The sequence below is a fragment of the Gymnodraco acuticeps genome, unplaced genomic scaffold (assembly GCF_902827175.1).
Source record: "Gymnodraco acuticeps unplaced genomic scaffold, fGymAcu1.1, whole genome shotgun sequence".
Lineage (NCBI taxonomy): Eukaryota > Metazoa > Chordata > Actinopteri > Perciformes > Bathydraconidae > Gymnodraco > Gymnodraco acuticeps.
Window position 1 is genome coordinate 50446 of NW_022990837.1, and position 14867 is coordinate 65312.

Below are 14867 nucleotides of genomic sequence, written 5' to 3' on the forward strand. Positions count from 1 at the left end.
ATATTCTTAGTATTTCCCTTCTTCCTATAAGTCACATTTGTAAGAAGAGTGAAAACCATTGGTTTTATTGTGAAGGCCAGCGCCGGAAGTTGTGTTTCAGGGTCTCCGTTAGCATTGTCACCATAGATATATATAAACACTAGATGACTCACCCGCGTTGCTGGCCAATGGAGACCGACGTTGCCACATGGCCGCCATCTTGCTACAGATAGCGCTCTCATTCATAACATTGTGGTTTACTATTTAAATAACCATAGCTTGCTCAATTTTCAACCAATTTTCAAACGGTTTGATTTTTTATAAACATCAAAGATGTAGTTATGATACTGTATACTTATAGTCATGGACTTTCTTATGAAAATAACATTACGCAGATAAAGCAATAGCTATACACACACACAAGGTATTTATATTAAATATTTGCCGGTGTATATATTTCCATTTATTTTTATTATATTATTAATATTTAAAATAAATTATAAAATTAAAATATATTTATATTTTATATATAAAAATCGGTCTCATGTTACCACTCTGTAAGCCAAGAGTTGTTAATTTAGCAATGCCTTAGCTTGAAGAATAGAGACACAACTAATGACAATAGCATATGGTGGTATATTATTTAGATATTCACACCTTTATCAGAAGAACCAAACCAACATAAAATGAGCTCACAGACAGGCCAGTTCTGTCTCATTTATCACAATAATACGAATATATAAATAATAGTAATATGGAAATTAATAAGTGACTTTTTTAACAATTCAATGTTCACTTATCAATACTGTGAGCCTGATTTGTTTTACATTCTCCAACAGAAAACACAACTCAGCGTACTTTTAAGAAATTGATCTTAATAGGCTTTTCCCCTTATAAGACACAAATATGTTTTGAGGCTCTGGACAAAAATGGCTATTTTGATTGTAAAGGTTGCCAATCCCTGGGTGTAGTTTCAATGTTTGCACATGTTTATTCAAGTGTATGAGTGACATAGAGCAAGTGAGATGGCCAGTGGTTCTCAAACCTTTTACACAGAGTACCACCTCAAATTATATTGGGCTCTCCTAGTAACACCATCATAGACCTTCCTGGGTACCACCGAGATAAAGGATTTAATATGACAAGCCATATGATGCTCTCATTTGTTAGTGACATTCCACATGCAAATAAAACAAGATAAGATGGTACTTTATTGATCCCAATTTGGGAAAACATTTTTAGGTACAGCAGCATAAGGGACAAGGCATTTTACAATGAATTGGAAATAAGCAAGACAAATAAAGAAAATAAAGAAAGAGGAAAATATACATGTTGAGTTTGGCAGGATATTATATATATAATATACATAAATATAAGGCATATGGAATATTAATGTTAAATATTAAATAGATTATATATGTGTAAAATGTACAACGTGGTTATATTCAAGAGAAACTATGGAGCAGAGAGTTATCTTCCAGCCAGAGGTGATTTGTTGAGTTATGGCACTGCGGAGCTGCAGCAGTCTGTTGGAGAAGGAGCTCCGTTGACTGTCCAGCTGCAGGTGGAGAGGATGGGTGGGGTTATCCATGATGGACAACAGCCTGTTCAGTGTCCTCCTCTCCACCACAGCTTCAAAGGGGTCCAGCTTGATGCCGATGACAGACCCAGCTTTCCTAATCAGTTTATTGATCCTACTGGTGTCACCGGCTCTTATGTTGCCCCCCCAGCAGACCGGAGCAAAGAAGAGTGCACTGGCCACAACAGACTAGAAGATCTCCAGCATCTTGCTACACACGTGGAAGTATCTCAGCTTCCTCAGAAAATAGAGTCTGCTCATCCCCTTCTTGTGCACAGCATCAGTGTTGATCCTCCAGTTCAGTCCGTTGTCTAAGTGCACTCCCAGGTATTTGTAGTCCTCCACAACAGCCACATCCTCTCCCAGAATGCACAGGGGTAGAATAGACGTCCTCACCCTCCTGAAATCAAATGACCATCTCTCTGGTCTTGGCCACATTCAGAATACTCACAACATTAGGCTGAGGTTCATCTTCCGCTCTTCTTGAAGTGGTTGTGCTTCTTGTTGCTTCCGGCTAAAATAAACATAATTAAAGACATTTTGAGTGTTTAAAATGTGCTGTAATACACAACACATTATTTATTCCTAAACTTGCAGAAAGAAAAACTAAAGTGTGACATTTAATCACATATTTATCAATCAATCTTATACACCTTGAATTCTTGTTGGCCAATGATACACATACCCTTTGAAGATGAGCTGGGAAATTGAATACTGTTGGCACAAAACCATCTTTAAGCCGGACAGTCTGCCCCGTCCTGTCAAAGTCCTCACTCCTGAAGTGCTCACTGCAGAGCAGCGTCCTGCCAGAGGAAACAAAACCGTCCCTTCTTAGGGCAACTTCCCACTGCCGCCTCCTCTCTTCGGTTTTGGGAAACCTTAAAAACATGAGAAAGGTAGCCAGATATATAAATTATTTTTGGGGTAATTGTATGTATGTATGTATGTAATGTATGTATGTATACTTTAAGAATAAGATAACCACACTAAGAGTAATAAAAAAGGTGTCCAAAAGAAACATTACATAATTGTGTAAAGAAATGGTAGCAACATATTCTAAAGAGGCTGGGTCAACATCAATCTTGCAATACTATTATCTCACATAGCCCCACTGATCCTGTGTAGCAGGACTTGTAATGTACATACATCCACTAAGTAATTAACGATTATCCTAATTATAGTCATAATATTGTCATATCTTACACGTGAAAGGTGATCCCACGGGTTATTGTTTGCAGACTGCGGCGATTAGAGCAGCCGTAGGCTGCACAAAAGTCCGGCAGAGTCAGGTACTTCTGTAAACACAAAGCCAGCAATTTCCTGTATGATAATGCAAGATGTTTTTAACAAGCCAAACCACTTGGAAGAAATCATGTGTAACTTAAATTATGTTGAAAAGAAAGAGAAGTTCTGCCTCTCCCACTGGTGTAAAGTTGCTGGGTCAACTTTGTAATACTAAGTCTCACTCACAGCCTCTTGTTATTAGCCAGCTAATAAATACAACCATGTCATACACAAAGAAAAGCTGCAATTTCAACATGTCCAAGCATCCTGTATCATAGCCATGCTAATAACGTTTATAATAAACAAAACCGTTTGTAAATCAGTCAAGATTTTAGCGATTTAAGAGTATTTTTGTGCAGATCACTCACCTTACAACAGCTATCATAGCTTGGCAGAGTTTAATGAGAAGGGACAACAATGTGTTCAGCTGTGGCTGAACCACATCTAACCAAGCCCTGTAACTGACTGCCTTGTGGACACGATAAGAAGAAGCTATCATAGCGCGTACCAGAGTAGCTGTTGACTGTAGCAAGATGGCGGCCGGTGAGCTACGCTGGAAAATCTCCCATGAGCCATCTAGTGTTTATATCTATATTTAAAGCGCTATAATAAATGTAAGGAATTATTAATTATATCTGTCACTACCCGATCTGCAGCTCTGCCCGATCTGCAGTGCGAAATGGTCCGCCATATTGGACAACTCCGGACGGCAACCCAAGTAGGACAATATTGACACAGTGGCTTTTGGCAAAGCTCAAAAGGAAACCTCGAGAGAGATGAGTTATTGTTATTACAACGTGACTTCACTATTATTTAACAACTCTTTTTATTGGGTTCTTTTATTTGGGGTTAAGTACATTGTAAGAATAAGTGAGAAATTAATGTAACTTCTGTTAGACAGCCATATGCCATACATTTTTGCACACATTCACAGTAAATATGTATTCAGTATGATAGCTGTATAACAGAAGTTAAATCCATTTCTCACTTATTCTGACAATGTACTTAACCCCAAATAAAAGAACCCAATAAAAATAGTTTTTAAATAATAGTGAAGTCACGTTGTAATAACAATAACTCATCTCTCTCTCGTTTTATTTTTGAGCTTTGCTAAAAGCCACTGTGTCAATTGTCCATCTTGGGTTGCCGTCCGGAGTTGTCCAATATGGATAAACTACCATCTTATATCTGCTCCCTGATCTCTCTGCGAATTGAAAGTACTTATTGCCTGAGATCGCATGCTGTGGTTTTATTAAATGTGCCAAGTGCTAGGACTGTCTTAGGGAAGAAAGCTTTTAGATGTGCAGCTCCACTAACATGGAACAGTCTGCAAAAAGAATGGAAAATTACCAAGCTAGTACCACTACATGTTTTTAAAGCTCGGTTGGATGCTACAAAATCAGATGCTGTTGGTACCTGTACTTGTGGTTAAATATGTAAATTGTAATCCCTGTACATTTTGCTGTATGATGTCCTTTTGTTGTTCTGTTGTTTATGTCTTCTTGTAGAACCTACTGCTGCAGGTCTCCCTTGAAAAAGAGATCATTGATCTCAATGGGATTTTACCTGGATAAATAAAGGTTTTGAATTGAATTGAATTGAATATGGTGGACCATCTCGCACATGCGCACTGCAGATCGGGCAGAGCTGCAGATCGGGTAGTGACTGTCACTACCCGATCTGCAGCTCTGCCCTCAATAAAAAGGGTTGTTAAATAATAGTGAAGTCACGTTGTAATAACAATAACTCGTCTCTCTCGAGTTTTCCTTTTGAGCTTTGCCAAAAGCCACTGTGTCAATGTTGTCCTACTTGTGTTGCCGTCCGGCGTTGTCCAATATGGCAACTCGCACATGCGCACTGCAGATCGGGCAGAGCTGCAGATCGGGTAGTGACAGTGACAGTGACAGGCATATTAGCCGGGGGTAGCGCCATATCCATGCGCCATATAGATAGAAGAGTTACGACAACGGAAGTCCAAAAACGGTTATCGTCACGTGGTTCATGTAGACGAGGATCGTTCCCCGGAAGTTCATGGCAGACAATGTGAATGCATTGATAACAGGAGATAGAACTACGATTTTTGGTAATTATTAGTGAATAAAGGTTTTGATTTGCAATATTTATACAACAAATCAATATGTGTATGTATTTACATCAATATGTTTTTAAAAATAAAATAGAATTTGCTAATATTAAGTGATAATATTAGGATTAGTGTGAACAACTAGTTTACATGTTAGGCTAACAGTGCCTTGGTTAAAGAGCCTGTTGCTGTTTATTTATAGCTTTGAATTCTTTAAAACCAATAGTATCTTCTTAAACTTGTATGGTAGTCAGGAGCATCACTTTCTAATGTGTATTGATATATTTAGAGGGAGGGGATCTAAAGTAATGCTTTAAAATTCAGATTAGATTAATGTCTACCATTTTCTTAAATTCATGGTAGTTTCAGTAATCCCATGGTAACTGAGGACACAAGTTATCTAAATGACTAATCTCATCTTTATGGCTTTCAGAAAGGACAGGCGACTATCAAAGGACTAGCAGCAGCAGCAGCAGCATGATGATGATGATGATGATGATGATGATGATGATGATGATGATGATGATGATGATGTTAAATGTGTTGTTTTAGGAACATCCATTGCAAATACATGGAATTCAATAAACATTGAATAGCAAATCATGCAGTTTGTCTGTGCCTTTTCCTCCGTGTTGTCCTGGTTTGCTGTGCTGCCTCCTAGTCGCCACCTTGGTTTGCTGTGCTGCCTCCTAGTCGCCACCATGGTTTGCTGTGCTGCCTCTGAGTCGCCACCATGGTTTGCTGTGCTGCCTCCTAGTCGCCACCATGGTTTGCTGTGCTGCCTCCTAGTCGCCACCATGGTTTGCTGTGCTGCCTCCTAGTCGCCACCATGGTTTGCTGTGCTGCCTGGGGATGCTCAAATCGCTCAAAGAAAGGAGTACGAATGTACGGCTTCCCCACTGACACAGAGCGGAGGAAAAAATGGCTGGCTCAAGTCAGCAGGAGCAATTTCACGACCAACAGCAAAAAAATATGTGATTTAATTATATACAAACACTGCATTTGCACTTTTTCACAAAACGAAAACCACACCATTGGGAAAGCTTAATGTTTTGTTTAATACAAAAAAACAGGGAAAGGCTTGAAAAACACTGAGAGTTGAGACTCAGGGTGCAGGGTGAGGGTCTCAGTGCAGGTCTTCAGGCTCCATTGAATCCCCCTCTGGTTCTTGTGCTGAAAGAGGGAGTAACAGACAGGAGAAAGGGTTATACACAGGGCTGCACATAACTGGTGCGCATGCGCACCTCCGCCAAAAAAAGAGCACCGGGTCATTTGAAAAAAGGCGCATTTGCGTACCAAAATTGAGAGAGGGAGAGGGAGAGAGAGGAGAGAGGAGAGAGGAGAGAGGAGAGAGGAGAGAGGAGAGAGAGGAGAGAGGAGAGAGGAGAGAGGAGAGAGGAGAGAAAGATATTTGTGAGTTGCATATGAACTCAGGGTCGGCCCGTAGCACTGGCGTTATAGATGTTCGCCTAGGGCGCCAGATCTGGGGAGGCGCTGCGCTGGCAGCTCTGGGAGGGAAAAAAACATTTTTGACCGTTGGTGCTCATCCTAATTTTCGGCCTTGATGTAACAATATTCATAATTAAATAAATGTAACACCCTTTTCACCCCGGTTACACGTTTCATTTGCCCTGTACAATGGGCGCTGTAAGTGATGAAAATGGGGGATGTTGGCTTATCTGGCACCCGCAGCTCACAGCCAGAATGCGAATGAGCGAGGGAGAGAGAGAGGGAGAGAGGGAGAGAGGGAGAGAGAGAGGGCGCACCGCCCGGTGTTGTTATTAGAATCTGGTGCTAGCTTCTCTAACAGATATAAGAAGATGTTTCTACAATAATGTGGAGGGAGAGTCCTCTCCAGTCAGACTGAGAGGCTGATACTACAGCTCAGTGAGGTAAAGGACTCTTGAGTGTTTAGATAGTTCACTTTAGTCTAAGTTCAAACAGTTTGGTCACAATTTATGTAAACACATATTTCCAAGGCACTCCTTTATAATTATTGGGATAAACAGGTGTGAAATCATTCCAATGTATACTATAGGACAGCAACCAAAAATATCCTTTAAAACTGGAGATAAAAAAAAAAAATGCATAAATAAATGTTAAGGTAAAATAAGATATGAATGAACAACACAAATAAAATAAGTTACATTCATTTGTTATTCGCTATGGTAGGTTATTGGTTATGTTCACATACTTATTTGATTACATCTACTTGTCTAAGATGACAACAGAGACTTTCGACCCAAACCCAGCTGTTGACTTGTGGATGCAAGCAGCTAATCGCAGACTCAACCAGAGAGAAAGAAGTAGGCCTACATCATCAGCTACCATGTCTGACAGAGAGGAAGACAGTGAGGAGAACAGTCAGGAGGTTAGTGATGACAGCTTGTAGGATTACTGGTCGTGCTAATGTTGTCTTGTGTTCACCTCTGCATGTGTGTTCTGTGTTCACCTCTGCATGTGTGTTCAGTGCCGTGTGTCTGGCAAATAAAGCCAAGACCCCCTCAAAAGTTACAGTTTATTTCCTTTTAAGGATGAGCACCAAGCAACATCTCCAGGTGCTCCTTTGAGAACTAGGGCAAAAAAGTTATGTGCACCCCAGGTTATACACACCTATATAGCACACCTATTGGATGGGAAATTGCCTTGGGGAGATAAGGTGTTTACTTATATAAAACAGTAGTATTAAACTTACCTTGTGTTTTCACTCTCACTTAAGTCCCTCTCCCTTTGCCATCAATCCAAAATCAGCTGAGCTGCAACATTATACAGACAGGTAATAATCAACATAATCACAAGGACACAATATGGCTCTGCTAAAAACACTCACTCTTACACGCACCAAAGTTATATTTATCTAATATTTAACTCCCTCCATCCCCGCATACAATCCCGTTTAGAAGCCCCTCTTCTCTAATTCAACAACGTTGGACCAGATAGACATTAAGAGAACGGAATTTACAATTAAAAGGCTGTTCAACGTCTGTTGCTAACTTGCTTCGTTATCCTAGCTTAATCTGTTATCTGTAAACGTTCCCTAAATCTACTAATTTAGGGATAATCCACTGACATCCTTTAATACACATGTTAATTTGAATCAGATGGACTGATACAATCCGCAATATAAATCTTTAAACTTCTTCTTACCTTTAAAAGTCCGTCACGAACGGTCTATTATGCTGCAACTCTATAGCTCTGCTAGCCTTGGCACTAACTTCCGGGGAACGATTGAGAGGCTCCACGATCCGCCATTGCTGTAAAAAAGTGGTCCATTGGAGTGAACGGAGATGACATAACTCTCAGTCTATATGGCGCTGCTGTGGACAATCCCCACAGGAGCAATTTGGGGTGAAGTGTCTCAGGGACACAACGACATGCTGACTGCAGTGGGGTTTGAACCTGTGCCCCCATGATCCAAACACCAACACACAACCCACTGCGCTACCCGTTCCCGTTTCACCTCCGCACCAGCTAGGCAGCCATCAGATTATTCTGTAAAAGTCCCTTAGTTGAAGGTATCTATGTAATTCATGTGTTCCCAATGTGTGTTTTCTTCTCAGATGATCAAAACCCTCCAGCTCCCCTTCCTTAACCAAAACACATCAAGCTGTTATTCCTTTCTCTACCCATTGTTTAAAACCTTGATCTTATTTTGCAGGTTTGAAGTTTCCATCTTAAAGCTACCCATTGTATTATATTTGCATCATTTTGAATCTTATATATGTTCAATACTTTAAACCATAGATCCAATGTGCACTGTTATTGGACCCATTTTAGTTTTAAGTTCCTTATATCGTTTATAATCCCCAATCATATTTTGAATTGGAATCTGGTTTACTTCATTTCCCATATCCTTCCACTTTGCTCTAAATTCCGGTTCACACCAACAGTAAATAGGTCTTAGCTGAGCAGCATAGCAGTACTCCAGCAATTTCAGCAAACCCATACCGCCTCTTTCTTTGGGTGGCTGGAGAGTTCTGTTCCTAACTCTTGGCCTCTCCCTCCAAACAAAAATCTGGATATCAGTCCGTCCCAATGTATAAATGGACCTTGGGGGCCCTCTACTGGTGAAGATTGGAGTAGATAGAGAAATCTAGGTAGAACATTGAGTTTAACAATTTCAATTCTTGAGTTTAGGTCGAGTGGTAAGGTGGACCACCTTGTTATATATTTTCTCTTTACAAATCAGAGATGTTTTTAGCACAATGTACATTTTACATTTCCATTCCTTACACACTTAATGAATATAATATCCTACTTTATATTTGGTTTACTATAAATTGGTATTTCAAAATGTATATTTTCTTCTTTTTTAATGCTGTTTTATTTCTGTTTGGAGATGTTTACATTTTAGAAGTGTTTATTTCTACTCTTTTAATTTCTCTCATGTGCAATGCCTTGTCTGTTATGCTGCTGCAACGCAATCATTTCCCAGATTGGGATCAATAAAGTGCATTTCATCTTATGCATTGGAAGCTATCTGTTAGCCGCCCATGCTAACAGGCCTCAGATAAACTCGTTGAGACTGTATTGTTATTATTATTATTATTATTGTTGTCCATTTAACTTTTTTATCTTCATATTAATATTTTTATTTTATTTATCTTATTTAATAAAAACATTTATAAATGTATTCTATGTCACAAAACCAATTCTTCCCTCAGGATAAGTATTTTAATTATTTATGTATTTATTCTCTCTATTATATAGATTAGTCGTTCTCTTTTATTTAATGTTCCAGTTTGTATAGAGAGGCGAAGTCACGCCCATCTACTTCCGGTCCATGGGACCCCGGAAGCGAAACATTATTCATTGAATTCAATGGAGAGAGAAAACGTATCTTTTGATCCCGTTTGAATTGCGCCACGAACTACACATATGATGTTTGTCAATCTTAAACAATAATTTCCATGTCAAAAAAGTCACATTTTGTCGTAAAACTGTTGAAATATAAGACTATGAAAAATACGCGACTACAAAGACTACAAATCCCAAATCCCATTCTGGGTCGCGTAAGTGATGTCACCGGCGATAATGCTCCAAGTGGTTGGTTCACTTTTACAAGATGCCTGTGTGCTTTGTACCAGGTTGTAATCACAAAAGTGATCATACCACTTGGTCGTTCTATCGCTTCCCGTCTGATGAAAGGACCAGGAGTCGCTGGATCAGACATATCAGGTAATATATCGTAGGTAATATACATGTTGTGCATGGAACATAGTCAAGTTAGCTACCTAGCTAGTAGCGACGAGTAGCGAGCGCGTTAGTTTGATTGATTGATTGATTGAAAAGTTTATTAACAGCTTGTATATTGGGTACAGTACAGTACAGCTCAAAACATACAATTGTTAAGGGGATGCAGACCAGAGAAAGACTTTCGTCTTGTTTACATCAGGGTCCCCCATTTCCAATTCATCATGTCATTTAAGACATATAAGACATATAAGACATACAGATGGCTTATTTACAATTTACATACAGGTGGTTTTTTACATACAGATTGCTTATTTACAATTTTCATTTTAGATTTCGTTCTAATACATCCTAACCGGACATTTAAGACATACCAAGTCTACAGATATACAGTTAGTAACAGAGTCTAAAATGCGAGTATATACATAGATGGGGGGGGGGGGGGGGGGGGGGGGGGGGGGGGGGGGGGGGGGGGGGGGAAGCTGTCCATTGAACGACAGGTTGAGATTTGTACCATTACCGGGGCCAGTTTTGCAATGCTCTCCCCCGAAGGTGCTCTTTAAGAGAGGTTTTGAAGGTAAGTATAGTTTTACTTTCCTTTACAGTTGTGGGAAGAGCGTTCCACCTTGATGTCTTATCTTTCTTACAGTGCAGACGCTTTTCTGCTTGCTCTTGCCTCTGCTTACTTTTTATGCTGATTTTCCTATTCTTATTCTCTGAAAACTTCGAGCAGCGGCTCCTGGACATTAACTTATCACTGGGACAGTTCATCTTCGTAAATAGACGGAGGGTTTCAGCCATATTTCAACATTTTTACGACGACGTCAGTCCTACAATAGCGTGGCCTAGCAACAGCTAAAGCCTGGTAGGCTACTGCTATTTAGCTTAAGCTAGTTGGTAGCAAAATGCCTCCGTTCTCTACAGATGACTTCCAGAAACTTATACAGAAGATGGCTGTGTTGGAAATGAAAATGCAACGGTTGGAAGTTAACGTGGAAGTGAATGGACTATGTCGTGGGAATGACACGACTTTACCAGTGTTGCAAAGTAATGGAGAAGGGTATGCTAACTCACAGCTAGTTAGCAGCTACAAGGATTCCAAGGAACAGGAGGGCTGTGTACCGGGTAATAAATCTACAAGTGGTAGTCCTCCCTGGAACTCTCTGGGTGCAAAGCCTAAGAGTAAATCACTTCCATGGGATTTAGGAGGACGGATAACAGGCAGAGCCCAGAGCTCCGAAATCTGTGATGCGACCGGCTGGCCTGCATTGTTATCACCCAGGAAGAGCGCCTCTTCAACCCCTATTCATACTAGGAAACAGCAGTGGACAGCTGCTAAAGGGAGAATTACAAACAATCCTCCTAAACCACCAAGTGTGCCAATCTAGAACAGATACGCTCCGCTGACCGAGAACCGGAGATCTGATGACCTGGATAACCTGTCCTCTTCACGCAGCAGGGTAAGGACCAATAGCTACTCTAAAAGTAAAAGGCTAGAGGGAAAGCTAACGACTGGGCCTGAAACTCTGATTGTGGGTGACTCTGCTGTAAGAGATGTAAAAGGTCTGTGTAATAAGAACAACACCAAAGTACTCTGTTTTCCCAAGGATGTGGTCTCTGACTTGGCTGAGAAGATCCTGCATATTGGGGCTGAACATCCGATTGTGAAGAATGTGGTACTGCACATTGGAACAAATGATGTTGTGAAACAACAGTCAGAAGTGCTGAAAGAAGACTTTAAATGTTTGTTGGAAACTGCCAGCTCTCTAAATGCAGAGGTGTTCATCAGTGGCCCTCTACCGCCAGTCAGAAGAGGAGTGGAGAGATTCAGCAGATTGTTTGCACTGAACACCTGGCTTTCAACGGCCTGTACTGACCATTCTGTTCATTTTATTGACAATTTTAACTTTTTCTGGGATCGCAGACATCTTTTCAAGGCAAATGGAGTTTGCCTGAACAAGTCAGGAGTGAAATTGTTTATCTCTAACATATTCAACTGCCTGCGTCATCAATCTGTTCCCTCTGCCAAGGACAAGCGGCAAGAGGAATCAAAACACGAGAAAGACACAACACATCACGCAGAAAACCCTGAAGAATTATCACTGCACCCGCCTGAGGAATGTTCTGATTATGGGAGACATATGAGACACATGGAGGAGTCTCCACTGCCTCCCCCCCCCTGTCAACGCCTTTGAGGATACTCCGTTCACCCTTTCACCCTCGCCCACCCTCCTGGAGATCGATGAACACACAAAGGAGATACAGAGGGTTGGCACCGATTCCTTCCTGGAGTTCAAAGACCAAACGAAGGCGATACGCAGGGCTGGCACCATGTCCTTTACCCCCGCTCCTCAACGACGCCCACCAAAATCACCGCGGAGACGCGCACCATCTCCCCCGTCCTCATCACCGCGCCTACGTCAACCACCTCCCCCCCCTGGCAGCATGTCCTCTACCCCCGCACCATCTAGCCCGTCTCCATCACCGTGCCTACGTCGACCACCTCCCCTCCCTTCGAGGGGGCTTCTGCAGTCTCCGAAGCCTGATAAGGATGTGTGTGTACAAAACACAACAAACTCTTACTGATATGTGATGGGTCCAGGCTCAAGGGCGTATGGCACTCTCAACTCTTTCCAGGACATGTCGGGGCCCTGCCTGCCAGTAGCTTTGCCGATATCTGTGTTGATAGGTAATAGATTAAGAGCGGTGAATCATAGAAACAGGAAGCGCTCAAACGTTTGTGTGAGTGTATCTAATTTAGCAGTGATTCCATGTCAGCCACAGCTTGTTACAAAAAACATGACTGATAGTGTGTTTAACAAACTTAAACTAGCTTTATTAAATGTCAGGTCTTTGGCAGGAAAAACATTTTTAATCAATGATTTAATCACTGAGCACAATCTTGATTTTATGTTTTTAACAGAAACTTGGATTGAACAAAATAACAGTGCAGCTGTTCTTATCGAATCAACCCCTCCCAACTTTAGTTTTATGAGTCAGGAAAGAATGCATAAGAAAGGGGGTGGAGTTGCTATTCTGTTCAATGATTCCCTTCAATGCAGGAAGACATCGTATGGAAACTTTGATTCTTTTGAATATGTGGCCCTTCGGCTGAAATGCTCCTCTCGAGCTCTGTTCCTAAATATCTATAGACCACCCAAATACTGTGCAAGCTTTTTTGATGACTTTACTGAACTGCTGTCTATAGTGTGTATTGACTTTGACCGTCTAGTCATTGTTGGTGATTTTAACATCCATGTTGACAACCCCCAGGACAGAGGGGCTAAAGAACTGTTTTGTGTTCTTGATAGCTATGGACTGACTCAGCATGTGACGGAGCCCACGCACAATAAGGGGCACACTCTGGACTTAATTATCTCAAAGGGTCTGAATATCTCTAAGGTTGTGGTGACTGATGTTGTACTCTCTGACCATTCCTGTGTTTTCTTTGAGAGCTCTATTTCTGTTCACAAAAATGTTCAAAAAGAGGTAACCACAAAGCGATATTTAACTGAAAATACTAGGGAAATGTTTACTCAGAATTTCTCTTCCACACTTGCCCCTGCCAACATCTCAGTAAATGAGCTAGTAGATCATTTTAATTAAAAAATTAAAAATGTTATAGATGCCATTGCTCCAACTAAGGTAAAGGAAGTGTCTGGCAAGAAAATATCTCCATGGAGAAAGGCCATGACCGTGAAAACAGAAAAAAGAGAATGTCGAAAAGCTGAACGCAGGTGGCGAAAAACAAATCTCCAGGTTCACTTTGAAATCTATAAAGAGAGACTTGGCCTTTATAATTTGGAATTGAAAAACGCACGACAATCGTTCTTCTCTGACATCATTACCAAAAACAAAAACAACGCACGTGCCTTGTTTGCTACCGTCGACAGACTAACTAACCCCCCAGTGTCAGTAGCCTCTGAATTTCTATCCACCAGGGCGTGCAATGATTTTGCCTCCTTTTTCACTGACAAAATTCAGAAAATCAGACAAGCAGTCAGTGCCTCTGCATCAGGAACAGCAAATGTGTTGTCCCTATCTCCACTTAACATCAATTCAGACATCATGACACAATTCCATCAGATTAATGATAAAAACCTAGAGGACATTATTCAACTTCTGAAATCCTCCTCTTGCTGCCTTGATATTATTCCAACAGGATTTTTCAAAGATGTTTTGCCTTGCATGGCCTCAGATCTACTTCATATAGTAAACAAATCTCTTCACTCAGGTGTTTTTCCACAGGCCCTGAAAACTGCAGTCATTAAACCGCTCTTAAAAAAGATTAATCTAGATGCTTCAGTAATGAACAATTACAGGCCCATATCAAACCTCCCATTTCTAGGTAAAATCATTGAAAAAGTTGTTTTTCAACAGTTGAGTAATTTCTTGCATTTAAATAACTGTTTCGATGTGTTCCAGTCAGGCTTTCGTCCAAACCACAGCACTGAGACTGCTCTTGTAAAGGTCTTTAATGACATCCACTTAAACACAGACAGTGGCAGAACTTCAGTGTTAGTATTATTAGATCTCAGTGCTGCGTTTGACACTGTTGACCACAGCATATTACTAGACCGACTGGAGAACTGGGTGGGACTTTCGGAAACAGTTCTGAATTGGTTTGAATCCTACTTAAAGGACAGAAACAACTTTGTTTCTATAGGTAAATACACATCTGAGTTGACAAATATGACATGTGGGGTTCCTCAAGGCTCCATCTTGGGGCCTCTTCTCTTTAACATCTAC

General features: G+C 40.8%; 1 protein-coding gene across 2 annotated transcripts; it reads right to left on the reverse strand.

Annotated features, from left to right (window-relative positions):
• Positions 1 to 1172: 1172 nt before the first annotated feature.
• LOC117557238 (THAP domain-containing protein 5-like) lies at positions 1173 to 3509 on the reverse strand. Of its 2 annotated transcripts, none has more exons than XR_004570681.1 (4): positions 3211 to 3507; positions 2762 to 2853; positions 2244 to 2436; positions 1173 to 2072 (listed from the first exon to the last, which is right to left on the reverse strand). XR_004570681.1 is itself a non-coding variant. In XM_034232965.1 (4 exons), exons 1-4 carry the CDS (start codon positions 3339 to 3341, stop codon positions 1965 to 1967), a joined length of 549 nt encoding a protein of 182 aa, XP_034088856.1. In that variant the 5' UTR covers positions 3342 to 3509; the 3' UTR covers positions 1173 to 1964. The 2 variants fall into 2 exon arrangements, 1 of the variants encoding a protein (XP_034088856.1); XM_034232965.1 differs by having other exon boundaries at positions 2762 to 2878; positions 3211 to 3509.
• Between the last annotated feature and the right edge of the window lie 11358 nt (positions 3510 to 14867).

What these genes read in the sequence shown, in the direction of transcription:
- LOC117557238 (XM_034232965.1), bottom strand. Translation starts at nt 3,341, where the DNA reads ATGATAGCTTCTTCTTATCGTGTCCACAAGGCAGTCAGTTACAGGGCT. An exon ending in GCTATGATAGCTGTTGTAAG is followed by an intron (nt 2,879 to 3,210) that starts GTGAGTGATCTG and finishes ATTATCATACAG; the next exon opens with GAAATTGCTGGCTTTGTGTT. An exon ending in CGTGGGATCACCTTTCACGT is followed by an intron (nt 2,437 to 2,761) that starts GTAAGATATGAC and finishes CATGTTTTTAAG; the next exon opens with GTTTCCCAAAACCGAAGAGA.